This window comes from Suncus etruscus, chromosome 1 (genome assembly GCF_024139225.1).
Source record: "Suncus etruscus isolate mSunEtr1 chromosome 1, mSunEtr1.pri.cur, whole genome shotgun sequence".
NCBI lineage: Eukaryota > Metazoa > Chordata > Mammalia > Eulipotyphla > Soricidae > Suncus > Suncus etruscus.
Window position 1 is genome coordinate 191,894,450 of NC_064848.1, and position 23,550 is coordinate 191,917,999.

A 23,550-nucleotide genomic window follows, 5' to 3' on the forward strand; every position below is an offset into this window, starting at 1 on the left:
TCAGCGGCCAAAGGGCACAGCCTGGCACTGTTAAATGAGCGGCCTCCAAGGCAATCCCTGGCCAGCCCTGACCACAGGCCTCAGCTGGCCCAGGAGCTGGCCTTTTCCAGACCACAGTGGTCAGCAAGTTCCCCTGTACCCCGCAGGATGCCCACACATGGTCCGGCCCCCGCCCCTGCCCTACTGGGGTCTGCATGAGTTAAAACCCTTGGAACCACTGGGTGTCTGTCTCCACAGGCGGCCCAGCTTGCCAGCTCTGGATTCTCGCCCTCTGGATTCCAACACTGTGCCTTGCAGGCAGCCCTCAGACTTCGGGGTCGCCTCTCCCTCCAGGATGGAAGAGCAGCCAACTGGGGCCCAGGCATCAGGAACCAGCATTCAGGGAACTGGAAACCAGGCACCATGGAGAGCTGGGTTTGTGGGCCTCCCCGGGCCTCTGGTGTCCAACTTCGGCTTTTCTGCCCTTTTTTCTGGCTCACATCTGGCACCAGTGGGACACACACAGACAATCTGGTTGCCCATCTGTTATGCTGAGCAGAGACCCCAGCTGCTTCTGTTCTGCCAGCCCCCAGCCCCTGTGGCCCCAGGACAGCCCATGATAAACCTCTCTCCCTTCCCTGGCACAATCCTGAGTCCCTATCCCACCCTCTATGCGTGTCCCACTCCCAGACCAGCCTCTCCCTGCCTCTCCCCTGCCAACCCCCTTATGGGCCAGCCGAGCTCCCAGCTACGTAGCCTCCCTGACCCAGAAGAGTCTGAATGTGAAGCCCCAGGCCCTGCCTCCCTGTCCCCCAGCCCCAACGCAGCAAAAAAGGGCTCCTGAGAGTCCCCAGGGTCTCCACACACAGGTACAGGTCACTCATTTGTGTAGTCCGGCCCCCTAACTCCTGCTGAGCAGACATGGGTAGCAGTGCCCTGGGCCTTCTGCATAGAACCAGAAGGTGCCCAGCTGGACCTCAGGTACCGGGAGCACCTTGGCACAGCAGAGTCCTGCGGGTCCACACAGCTAGCCCTCCCACTGAGAGACCCCTCCACTGAGAGACCAAGAGCTGGCCTCTGCCCCACCTGCTTCTAGAAGTGCCTGGTCTAGCAGCTGCCCTCACCAGGAGCAAGACCTGGTGGGCATAGGAAAGAAGCACTAGAAAAGCTGGGGTGACCACTTCCTGTACCTGTGCCCCCCAGCAGGCACTTGCGCCTCCTGCAGGGCCCACTTCGCCCCCACCTCCTTCCCCACCAGCCTGCGGCTCCTGCTTGTGCCAGCCCCTCCCCCTACCCCCCACGCTGCCGCACAGATCCTGGGAACATCTGAAGCAGAGGAGGGGCGGCTGATCCTGCAGTGTCTCGCCCACGGGCACTGCGGGGGACCACACTGACCTGGACCCTGCACCCTGTATGTGGCTGGAGGCCCCACTAGGGGTCCCCCAGCTCTTCTCTGCACCTTGGGCATCTGCTGCCTGCCCTGAACCATGCCTTCTAGTCCCGGCTCACCTGCCAACTTGGACCTCCCCTCTCCCTGTCTTGTTCCGCTCCCCTCCTTTTCCCCAAGGGGTGCCCCCCACTTATTCCAACCAAGCCATTAATCTGGAGACAGATGCGTTTGTAATCGATTCTTGAGCCACTTTATTATTATTATTATTATTATTATTATTAATTATTATTATTATTACATATTGTTTACTTTGGTTCTTCTCACCCTTCTCTGCCTCTGAGTGTTTTGTCTCTTTAAACGCTGCAGCAGACTGGAGCCGGATGCTATGCTGTGTCTCATTTTGGAGGAGGGAAGGGGGGCCTCCCTCCCCTCTGCTTCGGGTGAGGACCTGAGTTGTTAGTTTGGAAATAGCACTGAGTGTGTGCTCAAGGCACAGGCTTGGTCTCTCCATGGCATTCCTGCGGGATCTGACAAGGACTCCAGGTTTAGGACAGGTAAATACATTCGTGGGTAGCCTACCCAATAGTCAGGGTGCATCCTGAGCCATCCTCAGGGCCCACAGAGGAGTGGAGCCTGGGTGCAGGTGTGAGTGCCCACTCACATCCCCAGCTCTGCTCTGACATGCAGGGGTGGGACCTGCAGGTCTCCCAGATAATCCATTCCCCAAGTTAACTCCTCTGAGCAGACCTGCTGGGGACCAGCCATATGGGGCTGCCCCTCTGGTCCTTCTCAGGCCACCTCATCCTCAGGTGCTACAGACTTGAACCCCTCCTGACCCTGTGCCCTGCCTGGTCCCCATCACCCCACGGTGTCACCTCCTGACCCCCCAGGTCAGTGATCGTGACTTTGGGCCACATATTTCTTATCAGTCATACCCTGAATGTCTCTGCCCACTCCCCAAGACCCCTGAATCTGACCAGGACAGAGGAGAGTTGTCTGACATCCACTGGACCAGGGACAGTCCAGACCTCCTGTCCACTCCTGCTCAACCGACCTTGGCTTCATCCAAGCCACATCCTGTTCTCATTCCTTGACCATCATCTAACCCTTCTCCCTGGCTCCAGTTCCCCTGACAGGTATTGGCAGTGTCACCCCTCAGCAGACACATACACCAAAAACACACTTGCACACACTAGGCCTGGGAACCTGAGCGCCTGCTGCATGTGCCTGAGGCCCTAAATTTGGTGCCTGTATCCAAATCAATACTTGGTTGTGCTGACAGAGCCTGAATGATGAGCCCCAATGGAGGATGGAAGCTCCTTTGCACCCAATCTGTATCCCCGATGGCTCTCTGGGCCTCCCTTGGCATCATGCTGCCTCAGGTCCTTTGTGAAGTACAGGTGACAGTAACCTATGTGGTGGACACATGCTTCTCTGAGAGGCCTAAGTGATAGCACAGTGGGTAGAGCATTTGCCTTGCATGCAGCGGACTAGGTTCAATCCCTAGCATCCCATATGGTTCACTGAGCCTACATGGAGCAATTACTGAGCGCAGAGCCAGGAGTAACCCCTGAGCATTGATGGGTGTAATCCAAAGACCAAAGTAAAAAAAAAAAAAGCTTCTCTGAGACCAGGATTCCCAGTTCCTTGAGTTGAGGTTCTGGCTTAAAGATGGCAGAAAGACCAAGGGGAAAACAGGGGCAATCCCTGGTGACATAGTGTCAGTTCAGGTGACACAGTGGCCTTGCGTGGAAGGGATGGCCCTGTGCTGGATTTGAGGAGCACATAACATGACCCCTGCTCCTTACCTCAGTTTACCCTACACCCCACAAGCAGTCTTGGCACCAGAGAACTCCCTGCACCGCACCAGCTGAGCCCCAAGCCTCACCAACCACAGTCCCTGCCCACCCCACATCCCCTGCTGGAGAGCTCTAGGCCGCTCCTCACAGGCCTAACTGGGCACGGGCCTCCCTTCTCCTTTGGCAGACACCCTAGCATTGTGCCGCCCTGGTGCTCGAACAGCCAACATCCACCCTGTACCTGTAGCTCCAGGCCCCCCACTTGGCCCCCAGGCAGGAAAATGTGAGAGAGAAATTGGATAGAAATCAGGATAGGGGGCCCGGAGAGATAGCACAGCGGTGTTTGCCTTGCAAGCAGCCAATCCAGGACCAAAAGGTGGTTGGTTCGAATCCCGGTGTCCCATATGGTCCCCCGTGCCTGCCAGGAGCTATTTCTGAGCAGACAGCCAGGAGTAACCCCTGAGCACCACCAGGTGTGGCCCAAAATCCAAAAAAAAAAAAAAAAGAAAAGAAAAAAGAAAAGAAATCAGGATAGGAAGAGGCCCCAGGCAGGAGCAGGGTATCTTGAAAAGGAGGTCAGAGCTTAATAGCTCCCTGAGCAAGGGGGACCCTGGAGTAGCCTTCAGGTAGGAGCAAAGATGCCCCCAGCTTCCAAATCCCACAACTCCAGGCCTCCTTGCAAGTGAGATGGTAGACGAGACCACAGGATCCCACCATGAGGTGGGGGTCCCTCACTCGGGAGTCCTGACTCCCCTTGTGAAGTCCTGGTCTGATGGGGGAGGCATCAGTTTGCAGTTTCCACAGGATAGGATGAAAGGTGATTGGAGGCTAAGGATTGGGGACTAAGGCTAAGTCACACATGTGACTTGTCTGGTCAACGACCTGTGCGTAATCCCCGGTAGCACATGGCTCCTTAGCACCCTCAGGTGTGACCCTGGCATCCTTCAGCACAAAACAACCCAACAAGCTTGGCTGGACCTACTCTGGACTGAAGACCCAGAAAGATAAGGGACTTTGGGGGCTGCAGAGGACAGATGGATGATCCCCCATTCTGGAGCAGGTCTTGAATGTCACCAGGAAGGCTGGCATAGGATGTGGAGGTCTCCCTGGCAGGAAGCCCAAAGAAGCAGGACCCGAAGTGGCAGGAAGGAGCCTCAGTGGAGAGGCCTGGGTGGGCAGGTGGGGGTCAGGGCAGCAGGTCGCAGACCAGGGCCCTTTGGAGCAAGCCCTGAAGGAGCACGGCTTATGTTGGGGAGATGGTCTGTCCCCTCCAGCTTCTAACACTGCAAGATGAGGACAGGGAGGCCCCAAAGGCGGGGACCCTGGAGTTTGGACTGCATGTTAATGGCCTACAGGAAACTGGGAAGCTCACAGTGCCTCGGTTTCCCCTCTGAAAGATGAACATCTTCTTTCCTTCAGGGAAGGGGGCTTCCTGGGTGTACTTAGGCCCCTCCTCCCAGAACCCCCTTCTCAGGATGGCTTCAGTGAGGGCCCACTAGTCTTGGGGCTGGGGCGGCAGGTGGATACAGGGGACCGTCACCACCCCAGTGTCGATGTCAGCCCTCCCTACAAATCGCCTTCTCACCTCTTCTGGGCCTAAAATAGAGCTGGGGCAGGGGAAGGGGGGGCTGTCACAAGCTTGAGGTGGAAACAGATGTTGCGGGAAGGGGTCCCGGCCTCCGGCCTTCACTCCTGCTCCTCGGGCACCTGAGCTCCCCCCTTGTGGGTGCAAGGATGCTCTGACTAGGGTGGGGGGGGTCCTGCACCTCCAACCCCCATTCAGGTCTCTGTTTCCTGGGATGCTGACTCTGGCCCAAATCCCAGGAGTAGAGCTGGGGTGGTGAGCGGGGGAGGGAGGCTCAAAGAGGGGGTGTAGGTAGGACAACCTGCAGAGAAGAAGCTGGGGCCTCCGGCAGCATCTTCTCAAAGAGATTCTGGAAGGGGAGACGAAATGGGAGCGCGCTAGAGGGGGAAAGCTGGGTGGAGAAGGCGACCCTTACAGCTGGCCTGGCTGAGGAGGATCCCTGGAGCTCTCTGAAGCAGGGGCGTCTTGTCTTGGAATCAGAGGGTGTGTAGAGTGGGCGCTGCCCTGGGGAGGGGGCTCCCTTGTTCTTCCTTTGCATCGCCACAATCCCAGGTGGATTGCAATGCAATGTCCGAGGGTGCCCCCCACGATAAGCTTAGGGCAACCCCCCGCAAATCGCACAGGTCCTCCGACTGACAAGTGAGTCGCCCTGGGCGCCCAACCCACGTGGTCCCAGGTCCCAGAGCCAGGCCGCCGCCACCTGCCCCATGGGCGGTGCCTCTTTTGTCCTCCACTGACAGGGGGCCGGGGGCGGGGCCTGGACTTGGGCCTGGGGCTGAGGGGCGGGGCTTATGCTGGCCTGGGCGTGGCTTGGCTCTCGGGTGGGGCGGCAGGGCGGGGCCTGGAGGTTGGGCTGGCAGAGCCGGACGAGCTGTGGGCGGGGCTTGGATGACAGGTGGGCGTGGCCGAGGGGGATAGCGGGGCGTCGTCGGGGCCAATGAGGGCGTGCCCGTTGTGTTGTGGGTGTGGCCTCGCCCGGTGTGGGCGTGGCCGGGCCCTGCGCTCACGTGCGCGCCTCCTCCGCGGCCCCGCCGCCGCCGCCGCTCGCCCCGCCCGCCGCCCGCCGCCCGCGCCGCTCGCAGCCGCAGCCCCCGGGCCCGGGGATTATGCTCGAGCCATGAGGCGGCTGCGGCGCTGGGCGATCGCGGCGCTGCTGCTGCTGCTGCCGCTGCCGCTGCTCCCCACGCCCGGTGAGTGACCCCCGCCTCGCGTGCCTAGCATGCAAGCCCGGGGGCTCTGCGGCGCTTGCTGCTGCTGTTGCTGCTGCAGCCGCCTTTCCCCGCAGTGCCGGTGCCGTGCAGCCCCACCTGTCCCCCTGCCGCCCTCCGCGACTCCGCAGCGCCCCGAGGCTTGGCTGGCTGGCTGGGGGGGGGGCAGTCGTGACAGCCGGCCAGGCAGGAGCTCTGGGGCGCCGGCCCCCTCCCCACCGGCTCTCCCTCTGCAAGGATCCTGCGTCCCCGTCCGGGGAGATGGGAGTCGGGGGGCGCCTACCCCGGGGCACAGCTCCCTGCAGCTACTATATGGCCTTGTCGTCCCCACCACCCACCCACCCACCCACCCAGGTCTTGCAGCTCAGGGTCCTGTCGGAGCGCTGCGCTGGCGGGGGTCCCCCCAGTTGGGGAACCCGGACACCCCCGAGGTCACTGAGCCCAGCCGGCTGGTGGGGAAGAGCTCCGGGGGAGAGGTCTGGAAGCAGCAGCTGGACACCAGGGTCCGCCAGGAGCCGCCCGGGGGCCCGGTGAGTGGGGTTCGGGGAGGCCCAGGCAGGTACCCAAGGGCCCTGGAGCCCAGAGTGGGGGGTCAGGAGCGAATTGGGGTGCTTGCCCTGCTTCCTTTCCTCTCCTGGCCAATCTGTGAATGGGCCCCTTAGCTGTGCCCGACCCTGAATGCTAGAGCTCAGTTCTCCGGCTCTGGCCCGGTCCTCACCGCCACCGTGGGGATCCCGCCCTTGCTGGACAGCAGGTGTCCGGGGCTCAGGGCTGCCCTGGTCAGCTTTTTTTTTTTTTTTTTTTTTTTTTTGGTTTTTGGGCCACACCCGTTTGACGCTCAGGGGTTACTCCTGGCTATGTGCTCAGAAATCGCCCCTGGCTTGGGGGGACCATATGGGACGCCGGGGGATCGAACCGCGGTCCTTCCTTGGCTAGCGCTTGCAAGGCAGACACCTTACCTCCAGCGCCACCTACCCGGCCCCTCCTGGTCAGCTTTGAGGCTGCCCCCCTGTTCTTTCTGGGCAGGGACTCAGCTAGGGCAGAGGGAGCCTGCTTCTCGAGAAGCAGCAGTCAGGCGCCCCAGGTGAAGATTTGCCTCATCTCCCACAGTGGGGCTTTCTTTGGAACAGTTCAATGTGTGTGTCTGCCTCAGTTTCCCTTTTTGCACTGACAGGCCTGCGATTTTTTTTTTCCTGCCTTGGGTGAATGTGAGGGACTTGAAAAAAAACGTTAGAGGCCCGAAGCTCACCCACAAATGTCATCTCTCCCTCCCCCCCTTACATCCTTTTCAGCCACCACCAGGCAGGCCCCTTGTGCCTCCCAGAGGAAGGTTAGGAGGAATGAAAGAGATTAATTGCAATTAATAATTAATTAATATCATGTGAATAATAATCTCCCAGCTGGAATATTCATTGAGCACGCGTCGGTTCTCCAGAAGCTGGAAGCTGCAAGTTAGCCAGGCCCGCGGGGGCGGGAGGGCCGCTGCCTGCCGAAGGCCTGGCAGAAAGGGAGGTGCAGGAGTCGGTACAGCCCAGGCGGGGAAGTTTTGGCAAGTGGGAGCCGATGGGAGGGAGGCCGCAGGGACGGAGGCTGACATTACAGACATCTGTCCGGCTGGCACCTGGCCCTGCCTAATGCACTTGGTTAAAAGCCCTCAAGGGGGAGGGGGCCGAGGAGGTGCGGTGGGGGGGAATCTGGAAATGGAGTCGAGCAGGAAGGCGGCATGCATAATAGATAGACCATCTCAGGACTGGATAATGGGCTGGGGGAGGGGGTACAGGCTGCTTCAGGGCCTGCCCAGGCTCCCAGGAGGTCAGATGTGGGCCCCCCACCCCGCCTGCCAGCTCCCTTGCCAACCAACCGGGGGGTGGGGTGTCCACCTTGTTTCCCCAGTACCGCCCACCTGTGCACCCCAAGGCTGTGTTGGCAGGGTGTTAAATGCTGCCCCCCCACTCCTGAACCTCCTACCTGGTGTTTTTAGGGAGGGGTGTCCAGATTGGGGAAAGGGGTCCCCCTTTCCTAGTGAGGGAAATGGGGATGGGAAGGAGTGAATATTTGGGGACTCTTTCAGACCAAATTCTTCCTCGAGGGAGATGAGGTTCTGGGGCATTGGGGTGCTGTGTCCATGTGGGGAGAGCAGAAAGGGGCAGTTTCTGGGTGTCATTTTGCTAGGTGATGGGGGGATTAGCATGTGTTGAAATAGGGGGGTTCACCCAGGAGGAGGGGGCAGTAGTCTGAGTCGTCCCAGGATCCCTGTGTCAGAGCATGGGGGAAGGGGGGACTGGGCATGAAGCAGAAGTCAGGGAAGAAGAGGGGACCAACCCCACGTCCATCTCCACAGCGACTCTCCCCAAGACCAAAACTGTCCACAACCTCCTCAGCCTTTCAGGATTCCTTTCAAGCACCCCGACCCAGGCAAGGTCAAGGAAGATGAAAGGAGGCATCTGTCCATCTGTCCCGCTTCGCTTCCCTGCCAGAAGAATGGGTGTTACTGGCCCTGTCCCAAAGTACCCACATAGGTCCAGAGTCAGACCTGGGATGCTCACGTCTTAGCACTTCTGACCCCCTCACAGGGAGATGGAGAAGTGACAGTGCTTCCTGCACCAGGTCCTACTCTGTCTTTCATGGGTCCCTGGGGAGGGAGCAGCTGGTCCCATTCCAGGAACAGGGGGACTGAGACAAGGTCCCAACCCCAATTCACATAGGACTCAAGTGGCTGCTTGGCGGGTGATGTCCAGAGTCTTGTTTTGGTTTTGGGTCACATCTGGCAGTGCTCAGAGCATAACACCTGGCTTTTTGCTCAGGACCATCTGGTATGCTGGGTCAGAAACGGGGATGGGCCCCATACAAAGCAGGCACTGTACCCCTGTTCTATCCCTTAGACCCCCTGCTCCTTCTTGCTGAGGGCTGCCGTGAGCACCTGGCTTGTCTTGCTTGGAAATGGTTCTAGACCACAGATACTGGGAGAAACTTCTAGATATGCAAGAACATAGGGTCGGGGCCGGGAAGGTGGCGCTAGAGGTAAGGTGTCTGCCTTGCAAGTGCTAGCGTAGGACGGATTGCGGTTCGATCCCCCGGCATCCCATATGGTCCCCCCAAGCCAGGGGCGATTTCTGAGCGCATAGCCAGGAGTAACCCCTGAGCATCAAACGGGTGTGGCCCAAAAACAAACAAACAAAAAAAGAACATAGGGTCCCCAGGAGTTGAGGGGAGGCAGGAGGGCAGACAGGCCATTGTCAGAGGGTGAAGTAGGGATGTAGCTTTTGGCAGGAATGTGGGGCCAAGTGAGCCCAAGGAAGGGCGGCAGCTGCCTGTGTTCTGAGGGGAGCCTCCAAAACCCACACGAAAGCTGCTCTGAGGCCATGCCGCCTGGGGCAACCTCACTTCTCAGGAACCCAGGAAAGGATAGGATGGAAAACTTATAAATAGGAAAGTAGGGACAGCATGGGTAATTGCAGGGGGTGTTCAGGCCACCTTCTGTGGGAGTAGTTGAGGGCAGCTGGGTGAGGCTTGTCCCCCAACCCCAGGAAATGATGAGAGATAGGCCAACGAGTCTGGTTGTCTGGGCCAAGGCCAGGCCAAAGCCATGTATCTGGCCACCCAGCAGGGGTGGGCTGGGGGGAGCAGGGACTGGAAGTCAGGGAGAGCAGTGAGCTTGGCCCAGCTTCTCCCTGAGGCCGTGAACCAGCCTGAACTGAGTCGGCAGGAAGAAGGTGCTCTGTGCAGACCCAAACCCCCTGTTTGCATTAGGCTGGAGCACATGCTTTGCCTCCAGGGGCCCTGGCTTTGAGCCCCACCTCTGCTGGGTGTGACCTTCCCAGATGGGATTTTGGGCATTAGAGAAGAAGCAGAAGAACAGGTGTGGGTGGGCAGGCCCAATACTCTGTGTCTAGTGCTGATGCCAAGGCTAAGGGGTGGGCACTTGGGTCCCTCCCAGGCTCCAGGCAAGCCAAGTCCTGCATTCTCCACAGCCAGGTGGGGGGCACATTGGCTTCCCCTCATGACTGCTCTGTGCGTCCCCGAGGACAGTGACCTACAAGGGAGGATTGTCCTCAGATTCCAGATCACATCCTGTTCTTGGAAACTGGTCCTCTGTCCTTAAGAACGGAAATTCAGGACTGGAATGATAGCACAGCAGTAGTGCATTTGCCTTGCACACAGCCAACCCAGGAAGGACCCCAGTTGGATTCCCAGCATCCCATATGGTTCCCTGAGCCTGCCAGGAGCAATTTCTGAATGCAGAACCAAGAGGAACCGCTGGGTGTGATCCAAAAACCGAAAACAAGAACAAACAAAAAAACTGAAACTCCTGCTGCTGCTAAGGCTACCTCCTCTATCTTGGGGCGCTAGGAAGTTGCCGTAGGTCCCCTCCCTGCTGACTCCTGCCTTTCTACTTCCCTATTGCTTCCCTCCCCCCTTTTCTCTGCCCAGTTTATCAAACAAATTCTTTTTTTTTTTTCTTTTTTGGTTTTTGGGCCACACCCAGCGGTGCTCAGGGGTTACTCCTGGCTGTCTGCTCAGAAATAGCTCCTGGCAGGCACTGGAGACCATATGGGACACTGGGATTCGAACCAACCACCTTAGGTCCTGGATTGGCTGATTGCAAGGCAAACGCCATTGTGTTATCTCTCCGGGCCCAAACAAATTCTTTTTTTTTTTTTTTTTTTGGTTTTTGGGCCACACCCGGTAACGCTCAGGGGTTACTCCTGGCTATGTGCTCAGAAGTTGCTCCTGGCTTGGGGGACCATATGGGACACCGGGGGATCGAACCGAGGTCCGTCCAAGGCTAGCGCAGGCAAGGCAGGCACCTTACCTTTAGCGCCACCGCCCGGCCCCCCAAACAAATTCTTTAAACTTCTTTAAACCGGTGTTTTTATTCTTCATACTCTTGGAGATTATCTGATGATGCACAAATGAAATTTCAGGGGCTGGAAATCCTTGTCTTGCATGAAGCAGACCTGGGTTTGATCCCCAGTATCGCCTGTGTTCCTATCAGGAATGTTTCCTGAGCACCATCACCAAAATGTATCTCGAGGCTGGAGAGCTAGCTCAGAAGGCTTAGTGCACACTTTGTATGTGGGAGTCCAGACACTGCATGGTCCCCTGAGCACGCCTAGAAGCCACCCCCAAGCTATGCTTGATGTGGCCCTAAAACTAACAATTACAAAAATCTCCGAAGTGGGTAGCCAGTGTGAAAGGTACAATGGGTTTGGGCATCTGCCTTGCCTGTGGCCAACCTGGGTTCAATCCCTAACACCCCAGTGTCCCCCAAGTCCACTAGGTATGATCTCTGAGTGCAGAATCAAAAGCTCTGAGTACAGAGGGGTATAGCCCCAAAAACAAAGCAAAAGCAAACAAACAAAAAAAAAACACTGGGCTTTCATTTTGCTAAGTTTCTTTTTTTGGGGGGCCACACCCAGTGACACTCAGGGGTTACTCCTGGCTCAGAAATCGTTCCTGGCTTGGGGAACCATATGGGATGTCAGGGATCGAATCCAGGTCAGTCCTGGGTCAGCAGTGAGCAAGACAAATGACCTACTGCTGTGCTATCGCTCTGGCCCGCATTTTGCTAAGTTTCTGAAAGACAAGTAGCTCCCTGAGGCTTCTGTGCCCTTTGCCTGTACTGTGTGTATTTGTGGGAGCCGAATGGGGTGCCCAGCCCTGTGAGGCTTGTCCCCCAACCCTAGGAAGCGATGAGAGATAGGCCAGCGAGTCTGGCTTTGCAAACCTGCAGGAGGAAGTGCAGGCAGGAAGTTAGGTCTGGTCCCTGTGGGAAGTGCCTGGAAATTTAGGCTTCTGAGGCGTTTGGGGGCCCTCTTGCTTCAGCTTGCTGGTGTTGCTCAGTAGAGCCTCGGGGATGGTGCCTATGGTTCTAGGACTTCCGTGGGATCTTAGTCTCCTTTCCCCTGTACCCCAAATCTGGCCAGATCCACAGAGAGCATCCCCAAAGCCTGGGAAGTCATGAGTTGGCTACAGGGGAGGTATAGCCTCCCAGCCTTGCAGACTCAACTATACCCTACAGCAGGACTTCTGCATTTGCCTTCATGTCCCCCGATTTTGAGACACAAGCATCAGATAGTTTGGCTCAGAAGGGTGGGATGGGTCAAATCCATGAGTGCGGGAGTCTGAAGGAGGAAGTGACTGTGCTTAGGCAGGTCTAGGGTGGCATGTACTGAGGATGGCAGGGGTTCCCTTGGGAGGGACTGGGGGTGTGGGGGGTAGTCAGGACCACCTGGCTTTGCTAGAACATGTTTGCTTGAACATCTGTGTGTGTATGTGTGTGAGAGAGATGGGGGAGAGGGAGAGAGTTATGGTTCCTATTTGACCCTATCCTACCCATTTGACCCCTGACCATATAGAGGGTCCCCCAATCCCTGCCATGGGTGACCCTAAACACAACCCAGAAGTAGCCCCTAAACACCATTGAGTGTTCCCAACTACCCCAGTCATTTTTCTGGGGGCATTGAGGTACAGAGTCCCTGGGAGAGATGTGGGGTGGTCTTCCCCTACTGATGAGGCTGAGATGCACCCCTGTATCCCCATGAGAACAGGTGAGCCCCCCTTCCAGCACTCTGGCTGCCCCTTACTGGGTCATGTGTCCTGTAAGAAAGGGACTGCACAGTCAAACACCAGCAACCTGAAAGGACGTAAACTCTGCAGGAAGTGGAGGGCAGAGGACCTGGTATCTGTTTCTCCCAGCTTCTGCTTCCCCTCTTGATCAGCCCTCTTGATTTCCTGGGTGCACTGCCAAGGTTCTATGCCCTGGGATGCCCCATCCCACTTGCTTCCTGGCCCACCTTACAGCCCCCATCCCATGATTTACCCCCTTTGTGGACAAATGTGGGGTTCAGAGAAAGCATACATCATCCTGAGCCTGAGAACGGTGGTGGGGGGAGCAGGGTGAGAGTAGAGGCTATGTGGGAAACTGGTAGGGGACATGGGGGGCAGGTAGGGGTGGAGATGGTCCTGGTCAGTGGGGGAGGGGAGGCACCCCCTCATGCCCCATCTTCTATTTCCAGTTGATCAATGCTATTGGGGTTTAGGATGAGTCTAGGATGGGTTGGCCCAGGTCAGTCTGGGAAGTGGGTGTCTGGTCCTTAAGGCTCAGAGGGTGTGACCCAGCTTCAGCCTTAGGCCCCTTCATCCCATCATCTCCTAGGCCATACCCACTTTGCCTTCCCTTTGTGCTGAGGAAGCCCTGGAGGCAGCTGGGCCTGGTTGGCATGATCTGGGGGCTCCCTCCTGTCCCCATCCCCTGCTGCTCCCCCCCCCAGAAGAGCCTCAGAATCCTCCCACGGCACAGGGGTGAGGCCGCCCCATCTGGTCTGGGGTTCAGCCTTTGCACAGGACAGGGGGAGAGGAGGCGGCAGCTCTGAGGCCCCCCCAGAACGCCTACACCTCACGCCTTTTCTTTTTTTCCTTTTTGAAGTAAAAATAGTTTTATTTAGGAAATATGAGAGCAGAAGGAACCCCATAAAGTGAAAGAAAGGAACAGAACACCCCAAGGGGAGCTGCGGGTGACTCCAGAGTGGGAGAATTTTTAACAGTTGTGTGATTGTACACATGTGTGTTGAGCATGTGGTTTGTATGATGTGTTATTCTTGTATGTGTGTAGCATGTATGCATGTGGTATGTAGCTGTGGTGTCTAACTGAGTTCACCCTAGGACCCCAATATACTGTCGATCTTTACAAAGACTTGGGATTCCAGGGGTATCCTTGTGTGGTCCAGGACCCCTTTTTCAGCTTCTACTCAATCCCTTCCCCTCTTCTTTGGGATTCCTTCCCCCCCCCCCAAGCTAGTGTCCGGGCCCCATGGGGGATCTTTCTGCCCAGAGCTGGTGCGTTGCCATGGCAACTGGAGCCTCCCAGCCCCACCGCAAAGTCCCCCTCTGAAAAATTTATCAGGAAAACTTCCGTGTTTAAAAATTAACCATAGGATTGAAATATTAAAGATGAGCTGCTTTGGGTGAGGCAGAGGGCAACAGACGGGGCATCGGAGCCAAGTCCTCCTTCCTGAAAGGGAGATGTCTGCGCCATCCCTACTTCCAGCCACGCTCCATCTTTCATCGTTCATCCTCTACCCTTCATTTTCCACCCTCCATCCTCCGTCCTTCATCCTCCATCTTCCACCCTCCATTTTCCACGCTCCAACCTTCAGCTTCCATTCTCCATCCTCCACCCTCTACCCTTCATCTTCCACCCTCCATCTTCCATCTTCCACCTTCCACCCTCCAACCTCCACCCTCCATATCTCCATCCTTCGTCCTCCATCCTTCATTGCGACCTGATGCAGGCAGAGAAGTTCTGCAGGGGATCCCTCTCTGGATTGCCCTGTTCCCAGATACTTTGTGGGACTTTCTTTTAAAGCTCATTTCTGTTGTTCTCCCAGACTAGATCCAGGGGCACCACCCAAAGCAACCAACTGGCCTGGCACAAAACCTTATACCACTCCCCTTCTCCCCCAAGGGGTCAGGGTCCCAGAGGAAGAGGAGCCTGGGTAGGCCTCTTCTCCCTGAATCAGCAGCCCCGTTAGCTGTGGGCTTGGCCCCTACCCTGCTCCCTACTTCAGACTATCTCTTGCTGACACCCCTCTGCCTGCCCCTAGCCTGTCCACCTGGCCCAGGTGAGCTTCGTCATCCCGGCCTTCAACTCCAACTTCACTCTGGACCTGGAGCTCAACCAGTGAGTGGTGGGGGACTGCGAGTGTGGTAGGGATGGGGCAGGCACGGGGACAGCCTGTCTCCCAGTGACCCCCTGCCCTGTTCCAGCCACCTCCTCTCCTCCCAGTACGTGGAGCGTCACTTCAGCCGGGATGGACCCACCCAACACAGCACTGTGAGTGCCTTTATGGGGACCATGGGACTGGGAGCCTGTAGACAGGGGGGGGGGGCTCCAGGTCAAGAACTTCCCTTGACATGCCCAAGATGGCTGAACCCCAACTCTGCCTGGTTTGGAGACTCTTGAGGACTCAGATCTTGGCTGTCCTAGAAAGTCAGCGGTCCAGCAGAGAGGTAGTCTAATTAGATCCCCTCCTCAGTAACTCAGGAGGAAGAGTGCTGGTCTCTCTGACCACTGCGCCCAGCCAGGCCCTGTGTTCAGGCTGTGGTAGTGGTTGGGGATGTCTGTGTGGCAGATTTCCTGGGGTGTGCCCCATGCTTAGAACAGAACTTGCACACAGTGGTCCCCAGAGGAGTCTTCACAAGCTCCCCAAAATAGTTAAGAGCTGCTGATACAGTCTAGAAGGAGATCAGAAAGGACTAGCAGGGGCCGGAGAGATAGCATGGAGGTAAGGCGTTTGCCTTTCATGCAGAGAGACGGTGGTTCGAATTCCGGCATACCATATAGTCCCCTGTGCCTGCCAAGGGCGATTTCTGAGCATAGAGCCAGGAGTAAACCCTGAGCACTGCCGGGTGTGACCCCCCCCCAAAAAAAAAAAAGACTAGCAATCTCCCTGGGGTGAACAGCGAAGTAGGGGGCCTAGCCTGAGCAGCCAGGTTGGCATTGCTAGGGTTCCCCCAACAAAAGGCAGAGCCAAGCTCACACTCTGGTTGGTCTCGCAGGGGGCCAAGGACCATTGCTACTACCAGGGGAAGCTCCGGGGGAACCCTCACTCCTTTGCCGCACTCTCCACCTGCCAGGGGCTTCAGTGAGTAGGGGAAGGGCTGGGTGGTGGGAAAGTGGGGGGCCCTGGAGCCACGTGCCTGTCTCCACAGTGGGGTTTTCTCCGATGGGAATTTCACCTACACCGTGGAGCCCCGTGTCCTGGTCGAGTCTCAGGAAGTCCCTCAGGTGGGTCCCCCCACAATGCTCGGTCCTGCAACTGTACCTCCAACCCTTGGTAACCTCAGCCTCCCTGCCCTCCTCGGTGACCCCAGCTCCAGTGTCCCCTCTGTCCCCCAAGTAACCTCCCTGCTGGCTCCAGTGTCCTTTGCCCCGATCACTCAGGCCACCCCTGGGCCTTGACCCCGGAATCTGAGCATCTGGGAGATCAAATCCGACACAGGAGCTCAGGCCAATTCTGGGTCACCCCAGGGTGGGAAGACTCCGTGACCCCCCTGACTAATTCCCCTCAATTGCAGGGACCCCTCCCACACCTCATCTACCGGACCCCTCTCCTGCCAGCCCCCTTCAGTTGCAAGGAACCAGGTAAGGGAGGGATGAGGGAGCAGGGGTGGGGCCAGCCAGCCCCCCCTCACCGGTGTCCCCTCCCCAGGATGCCTGTTCACTGTCCCTGCCCAGTCCCCTGCAGAACTGCCGAGGCTGCGAAGGAAAAGGCAGGTATGGGCCCCGCACAGAGCACGGGCTGCAGACACACCCTTCTGCCCCCTACCCTGCACACTGGGGCCTCGTCCAATGTGGGGGCCAAGTACTGTCTCTGGGAGGGAGCCCCAACACATGTCTCACACTACCTTTTCTGGGGCTCATGGTGGTCCTGGCCTGGTCACTGAGAACCCAGCGCTTGCCCCGTCAGTCTCCCGTGGCCTGGCCAATGCCAGGCGTGGGGGGACTGATTGCCACCCCGCAGACCCGCCGGGCCCATCCCACCGTGCACAGCGAGACCAAGTACGTGGAGCTCATCGTCATCAACGACCACCAGCTGGTGAGTGCCCCCGGGCACATGGGGAGGAGGGTGAGAGGGAGCCCGCCCACAGCCCCCTCTTCGTTCCCCCAGTTTGAGCAGATGCGTCAGTCAGTGGCCCTCACCAGCAACTTTGCCAAGTCCGTGGTGAACCTGGCAGACGTGGTGAGTCGAGGCACCTCTGTGACCCCCTGCCTGTACTCACAGATCTGGGGCATGTCTTGGGGCCTCATTATCCCCTGACCCCCTGTTCCTCCAGCCCCAGCCCTGAGAACCCTCACCCCTCTCTTCTTCTCCACCTGGGGTGCAGATGTACAAGGAACAGCTCAACACCCGCATCGTGCTGGTTGCCATGGAGACGTGGGCAGATGGGGACAAGATCCAGGTTCAGGACGACCTTCTGGAGACCCTGGCCCGGCTCATGGTCTACCGGAGGGAGGGACTTCCTGAGCCCAGCGACGCCACCCACCTCTTCTCGTGAGTCCTCCCCTGGGCCCCAAGGTGCCAGGAATAGAATTGGGGGCTTCCTGGCTACCACCCGTTACCATTGGCCCCTGCTGCTCTTGCTCAAACCCCAGGGACTTTTCTCTGTCCTCTCTGCCCCTGTTCCACTGTCCCACTCGGAACCTTCAAGTTGTTCGTGGGTCAGTGAAGAGGACATGAGCATGCATGGTTGACATGGTGGGTCTCATTCCCCCAGTTCCCTTCACAGCCCAGGGTGACTCCTTGGGAGAAGCAGCAACCCCTGAACCCCCTTTTGCCTTACAGGGGCAGAACCTTCCAGAGCTCCAGCAGCGGGGCCGCCTATGTGGGGGGCATTTGCTCGCTGTCCAGGGGTGGAGGCGTAAATGAGGTGAGCTGGGGGGCCGGACTGGGAGGAGCGAGGGGCCCTTTGGAGGGATGGAGGCACGTCTGTGATCCGTCTTCCTCACCCCAAGTACGACAACATAGGGGCCATGGCGGTGACGCTGGCCCAGACGCTGGGGCAGAACCTGGGCATGATGTGGAATAAGCACCGGAGCTCAGCAGGTATCTGGGGAGCCTCCCCCCCCCAACCTTGCCCCAACCCTAGCCCCCAGCCTGTGGGAGGGACCGTCGCTCTGCTCATGTCTCACTGCTCAGGTGACTGCAAGTGTCCGGACAGCTGGCTGGGCTGCATTATGGAAGACACTGGGTGAGTCATGCACGGGACAGTCAGACTCTTGGGGGACATGAGTCTCCGAGGTGGCTTCAGAAGCCAAGCACCTGTCTCTGGCCCTGGCAGATTCCCAACACCCTGCACAGACCCCAGAGCACTGCTGGGTGTGGCCCCTACACACACATACACACATTCTCACACTGCTCCCCTAGATCCTGCTGTCCTGCCTGCGACATGCCCTGTCGCCAGCAGGAGCCGCTAGAGTCGCGTTGCGTTTGTAGCCCGTTTCTTTGGGGTGCTCCAACCTCATCTCCTGGCTGGCAGAGAGGGACCGAGTTCTGGGGCTCCTCCCTGCTCCTGTTTGGCTGCAGAGGGTGCAAACCAAGAAACTGGCTGGACCGGGAGGGTGCACCTGGACCCAGGGCCCGCGTCTCCGCACCCCTGCCAGCTGCTTCTAGCTGCATCTCTGCCACCCTGCCAGGTTCTATCTGCCCCGTAAGTTCTCTCGCTGCAGCATCGACGAATTCAACCAGTTTCTGCAGGAGGGCGGCGGGAGCTGCCTCTTCAACAAGCCCCTCAAGGTACCACCGGCGCCAGAGGGGAGGAGGCGGGGAGTGTGGGGCTCGGGTAGGCCCTGGCCGGAACCCCCAAACACCCTTTGCGTTTGTCGGGTCCAGCTCCTGGACCCTCCGGAGTGCGGGAACGGCTTCGTGGAGGCGGGGGAGGAGTGCGACTGCGGCTCAGTGCAGGTGAGCATCCAGAGTCATCGGGCGGGTGGGGTGCAGGGGGCATCTGGGAAGGGGGTCGATGGGGAGCGCCGGCGCCCCTCCGCCTCCCGCTCCTCGCCTTCCTTAGGAATGCAACCGCGCCGGCGGGAACTGCTGCAAGAAATGCACCCTGACGCACGACGCCATGTGCAGCGATGGGCTCTGCTGCCGCCGCTGCAAGGTGCAAGGCGGGAGGGGGCGTGTCCATAGGGCGTGGTCAAGGGGTCAAAGGGGGCGTGGTTAAGGAGCGGGAGATGATTGGCGCAAGCAAAGGCCAATAGGGTGGAGGGAGGCGGGGCTTACGGGAAGGGCGGGGCGGGGCTCCTTCTGAATTGGTGGTTCGCGTCCCGTCCGCAGTACGAGCCGCGGGGTGTGTCCTGTCGAGAAGCGGTGAACGAGTGCGACATCGCAGAGACCTGCACCGGGGACTCGAGCCAGGTTCGCTCCTCCCGCTGCCCTGCGGGACCCCCGGGCAAGCCCACCTGGCTTTTAGTGATTGCTGCTGTTCTGGCCCTTCCTGCTCAACCTAAGCGACCTCATCCCGGAATGGAGTTCTTCCCGAGCCTTGGTTCTGGATTTCCAATGTTTCCGATGATCAATAATAAGGGTATCAGCAGGCGAGGAGAGATGTTAGGTTCACGCCTTGCATGCAGCTGACCCTAGTTAGATCCCAGCACCACGTGGTTTGTTACTACCTCTGATTGTGGCCCAATTGCCCTCCCCACCCAGCAGCTCCCCAAATACACTAAAAGACTCAGAAGTCTTTATTTACACACCTGGGCAGCTCTGTGGCTTGTTTTCAAAGCCAAATTTCTGGTCCTTGACCCAGAAGAACCCTGTAACAGCCCTCCTGAGCGGGCACTGGCTACTCTGCTCAGCCCAGCCCCTCTCTCCACAGTGCCCCCCGAACCTGCACAAGCTAGACGGGTACTACTGTGATCACGAACAGGTAGGAGAGACCTGGGGGTGCCTGCCTGGAGACCAGGCTCAACGCAGAGGGGAGAACTGGGGATCAGACTCAGTGGCTTCTCTTATCTCTATTCCATGTCTCCCTCCCCTGCTCCCTGCTGATCCCTCAGGGCCGCTGCTATGGGGGACGATGCAAAACCCGGGACCGGCAATGCCAGGCGCTCTGGGGTCGTGGTGAGTGTACGGTGTATGCAGTGGGACAGTTCTAGCTGAAGGTGCTTGCAAATGTATGACTCTTGCAAATATCTGGGCCCCAGAGCCCCAGTTGGTCAGAAGGCCAGGCAGAACTTTGGAGGTGCAGACCTGAGGTCTAAAGGGAGTAGGTGTGGGGTAAGGGGCCTCGAACCCTCTCCTCATGGTCTTTGTCATCTGCAGGGGCCGCTGACCGCTTCTGCTACGAGAAGCTGAACGTGGAGGGGACCGAGCGAGGAAACTGTGGGCGCAAGGGGTCAGGCTGGGTCCAATGCAATAAACAGTGAGTTCTGGAGTTCTGGGGGTGGGTGGGAAGGGATGCCCAGCTCTGGGGCAGGGCCTGGTGTGGATATTAGTCTCAGAGGCCCAGCCAGTGAGACCTGAGGGGAGGACATGGGCCTGATTGAGGTCAGCCTTGGGCTCCGCTGGCCCCTCGTTACCCCGACAGGGATGTGCTCTGTGGCTTCCTTCTCTGCGTCAACATCTCTGGAGCCCCTCGACTGGGAGACCTGGGGGGAGACATTAGCAGTGTCACCTTCTACCATCAGGGCAAGGAACTGGACTGCAGGTGACTGCCGGGGGCAGGGGTGGTTGGGGGGGGCTGCCATGGAGAAGCGAGGGGCATGAAGGCTGAGAGGGTCAGCACCCTTTCCCCAGGGGTGGCCACGTACAGCTGGCCGACGGTTCTGACCTGAGCTACGTGGAAGATGGTACAGCCTGTGGGCCCAACATGCTGTGCTTGGATCACCGCTGCCTGCCTGCCTCTGCCTTCAACTTCAGCACCTGCCCTGGCAGCGGCGACCGACGTGTCTGCTCCCACCATGGGGTGTGTGCCTTGTAGCTGGGGAGGTGAGAGAGGCAGCAGCGGAGGCTGCTATCCCGAGGACCACCCCCCCCCCAATTGCCTTCTCCACCCTCCAGGTCTGCAGCAATGAAGGGAAATGCATCTGCCAGCCTGACTGGACGGGCAAGGACTGCAGTGTCCACAACCCCCTGCCCACGCCTCCGCCCACTGGGGAGACGGAACGATACAAGGGTGAGGCCAGGCAGTGAGCCGGGTAGCTGTGCCCACTTGCTGTGTTCTGTGAGTCCGTGTTGCCAGCCTAGCCCTGCCCTCCCCCAGGTCCCAGTGGCACCAACATCATCATCGGCTCCATCGCTGGAGCCGTCCTGGTCGCAGCCATCGTGCTGGGCGGCACGGGCTGGGGATTTAAGTAAGACACCCTCTCCCTGCACCCATGGCACAGTCCTCCGGTGTTGTCGGTCCCAGATTCCTGCATCTCGGGGGCCTCCCTGAGAGATGAGCTGCTTCTGTGCTCACAGCTCACAGCCCAAGGCTGGTCCCCTTTAAAAATCTGGGGAGGGGTGCCAGAGCGATAGCATAGTGGTAGAGCATTTGCCTTGCATGCGGCTGACCCAGGACGGACCTGGATTTGATCCCCGGAGTCCTTTATGGCCCCCCGAGCCAGTAGCGATTGCTGAGCACATAACCAGGAGTAAACCCCTTAGCGTCACCTAGTGTGGCCCACCCCCAAAAAAAGAAAAAAAGCCTGGGGAGGTAACAGCCCCACCCCAACAGGTGGGTGCCTCATACAGCCTGTGCTCTGTGGGTCTGAGGCTCACATGGCCTGCTGGGGCAACCAGGATTTCAAGCCGGCGGATCTTCTGTCCCCTTCTCTGGGGAGCCCAGACCGTCTCGGGGTGCTGGGTCTCCCCAGGACATTCCTGAAGGCTCCTTTCCTCTCTCCTCCCCATTTCTCTTCTCTCTCCTTCATGGCTCCTGAAGAAACATCCGCAGAGGAAGGTACGACCCGACCCAGCAGGGGGCAGTGTGACGCCGGCCACGTCATCCCTCCCGCTGTCCTTGTGTCCCATCTCATCCGTCACCCGCATTCTGTGGATGGGGAACTGGGGGCCGATCCCCGCTGCTGCCACTCCGGGGGTGGGAGAAGCTGCTCCCGGAAGAAGTCCCCATCGGCCCACTCTCCTCTCGGGCCTTCATCCCTTCCTGGGGTCAGACACCCCCAGGTGGAGCTTGGCACTGTGTCTGTCCCCCCTCCGCAGTCTGGCTCCCCCCTCTGCGTCCCATCTGTTGTGTGTTCCATGTCGCTGCTGTCTGACCTCCTGCCAGACCCCCTCCCTGGCCAGCCTGTAACTTGCTGTCCCCACCCAGCTCAGCACGGACCTCCCAAGGCCTGGCTCAGGGGGGGGGGGGTTCTACCTCCAGACCTGCCTCCTGCCCCACACCCTTGACACCCCGTCTCCGTTCCAGGTCTGGAGGGGCCTAAGGGCCACCTCCCTCCCTCTGAGGCTGGCGCCCACCGTCTCCACCCTGAGCTACGAGCTGCCTGCCGTGCCCAGCCACGGAGGGAGGCTCCAAGCATATGTCTTCCGGGCCGAGCCCTTCAGCCTTGGCCCTATTGGGCTGGTGGGGGGGCCAGTGGCCTTCCCTGTCTACACCACCAGGGCGGACTGGGCCTGGAGGTCACTCCTGCCGGTCCCCTACCACGGCTCATGCGGCCTGGCCTCGCCCACCTGTGTGAATGTAGCTTCCATCTCCGCGGATCCCGCAGCCCAGAGAGAAGGGGCAGCTGCCAGGGGGCCGCCCGAGGAGGCCCCAGGACGGTCCCTGCTCAGAACCAGGCTGTGGGACCTGGGGAAGGGGCTGGCATCTCCTCACAGAACCTTCAGGGATGAGTGTCCCTCCCAGTGGCTGGGATGGGGCAAGAGAGGGCCTGTGTGTTTTGGCTCTTTAGGAGAAAGCACAGGGGAGGCCAGGCCCTGCCCCTCCACCCGGCCTGCTGACTGACCGGAGACAAGGCCGAGTGTCGGTTCAAACCAAAGCTGCCTGCGCCGTGCCCCGGGCCAGGGGCAGGTGACCACATACATGTCCACGCTGACCCCCCTGTGGCCTGCCAGGATGAGGATGGTGGGGGTCCAGAAGACAGTCCCTGGAATAAAACGTCACCTTCCCTCTTCAAGAAAGGTGACGCTGGGGCCGACTCAGGGTTTAGGTACCTCTAGTGTGGCCCAGAGCTCCTGGCTGGGTCATTTTTCCCAGGGAGAAATGTGGGGCAAAGAGTGTCTTAGAGAGTTAGAGAGAAGCAGATTGGATCTTAGGGACGGTCCAAGATTTCTAGAAAAGTCCCCCAGGCACTGCACCCCTTCCTCATTCCAGGACCAAGTAGTGGTTTCCCCATGGAAGCCCCGTCCCCAGAGACAGAAGGGGGCACGCCCTCTGAGTGCCACCCCACCCCTCTCACTAGGGAAGGAGCTCCAGCTGGTGGGACCACCGGGTAGATGAAAGCCCCAGACCGGAGTTGGGGTTCTGGATACCCCCAGGACTTTGCAGCTGCTTCAGCCCTTGTCACAGGGGGGGCAGGATTCCCTGATGATCTCACCACCCTCAGGGCAAGCAGAGTCTGAGCCCCATGGACAGACACGGACAGGTGCCCACTCCTGGGGCTCCTCAGAACATCATGGCACTGCCCGAGTGAGGAGTGGGCAGACCACCCCTTGGTCAGCCCAGATGGAGACTCACGCGGTGGGGTACAAGCAGAGTGCACCCTCCAGGGCCCCGCCCGAGGGCTCCCTGCTGTCTCCCTGTCCCCCTGGCAGGGCCAGAGGCAGGCAGGAACCGGGGGCCCCCAGCATCCTGTAAATATGTCCTGGGCTGGGCCTGGAGCAGGACAGGCGCTTTGATTAAAGATCACGTCCTCCAGCTTCCGCGGAGCTAACATCAGTGGTTTCTGTCGTCTGTGAGTGGCCCTGGGGTCTCCTGTTCCAGAGACACGGGGAAGGAGTTCCTAGGTTGCTGGTGGGGGTGGTGTGGATTTCTCTTTAGAGGGCCCGACCCTAGCTTTATCTCACGAAGCAATCTGTACCCCACCAAGACAGGACATTCACAGTGTGGCTAGGGCCTCACATCCTCTTCTGAGAAAGC

At 58.9% G+C, this 23,550-nt stretch overlaps 1 protein-coding gene across 2 annotated transcripts; it reads left to right on the plus strand.

The window, feature by feature from the left end:
* Positions 1-5,803: 5,803 nt before the first annotated feature.
* On the plus strand, positions 5,804-23,344 carry ADAM11 (ADAM metallopeptidase domain 11). Of its 2 annotated transcripts, XM_049779081.1 has the most exons (27): positions 5,804-5,943; positions 6,316-6,491; positions 14,568-14,644; positions 14,731-14,797; positions 15,523-15,608; positions 15,676-15,751; positions 16,042-16,108; positions 16,176-16,240; positions 16,488-16,562; positions 16,635-16,706; positions 16,852-17,018; positions 17,310-17,394; positions 17,480-17,570; positions 17,664-17,715; positions 18,161-18,260; positions 18,357-18,428; positions 18,535-18,627; positions 18,804-18,884; positions 19,345-19,395; positions 19,526-19,589; positions 19,791-19,890; positions 20,056-20,175; positions 20,265-20,433; positions 20,529-20,643; positions 20,731-20,821; positions 21,394-21,411; positions 21,880-23,344. In XM_049779081.1, exons 1-27 carry the CDS (start codon positions 5,871-5,873, stop codon positions 21,893-21,895), a joined length of 2,319 nt encoding a protein of 772 aa, XP_049635038.1. In that variant the 5' UTR covers positions 5,804-5,870; the 3' UTR covers positions 21,896-23,344. The 2 variants fall into 2 exon arrangements, with proteins under 2 accessions (XP_049635038.1, XP_049635037.1); XM_049779080.1 differs by lacking the exon at positions 21,880-23,344 and having other exon boundaries at positions 21,394-21,873.
* The last annotated feature ends 206 nt before the right edge of the window (positions 23,345-23,550 follow it).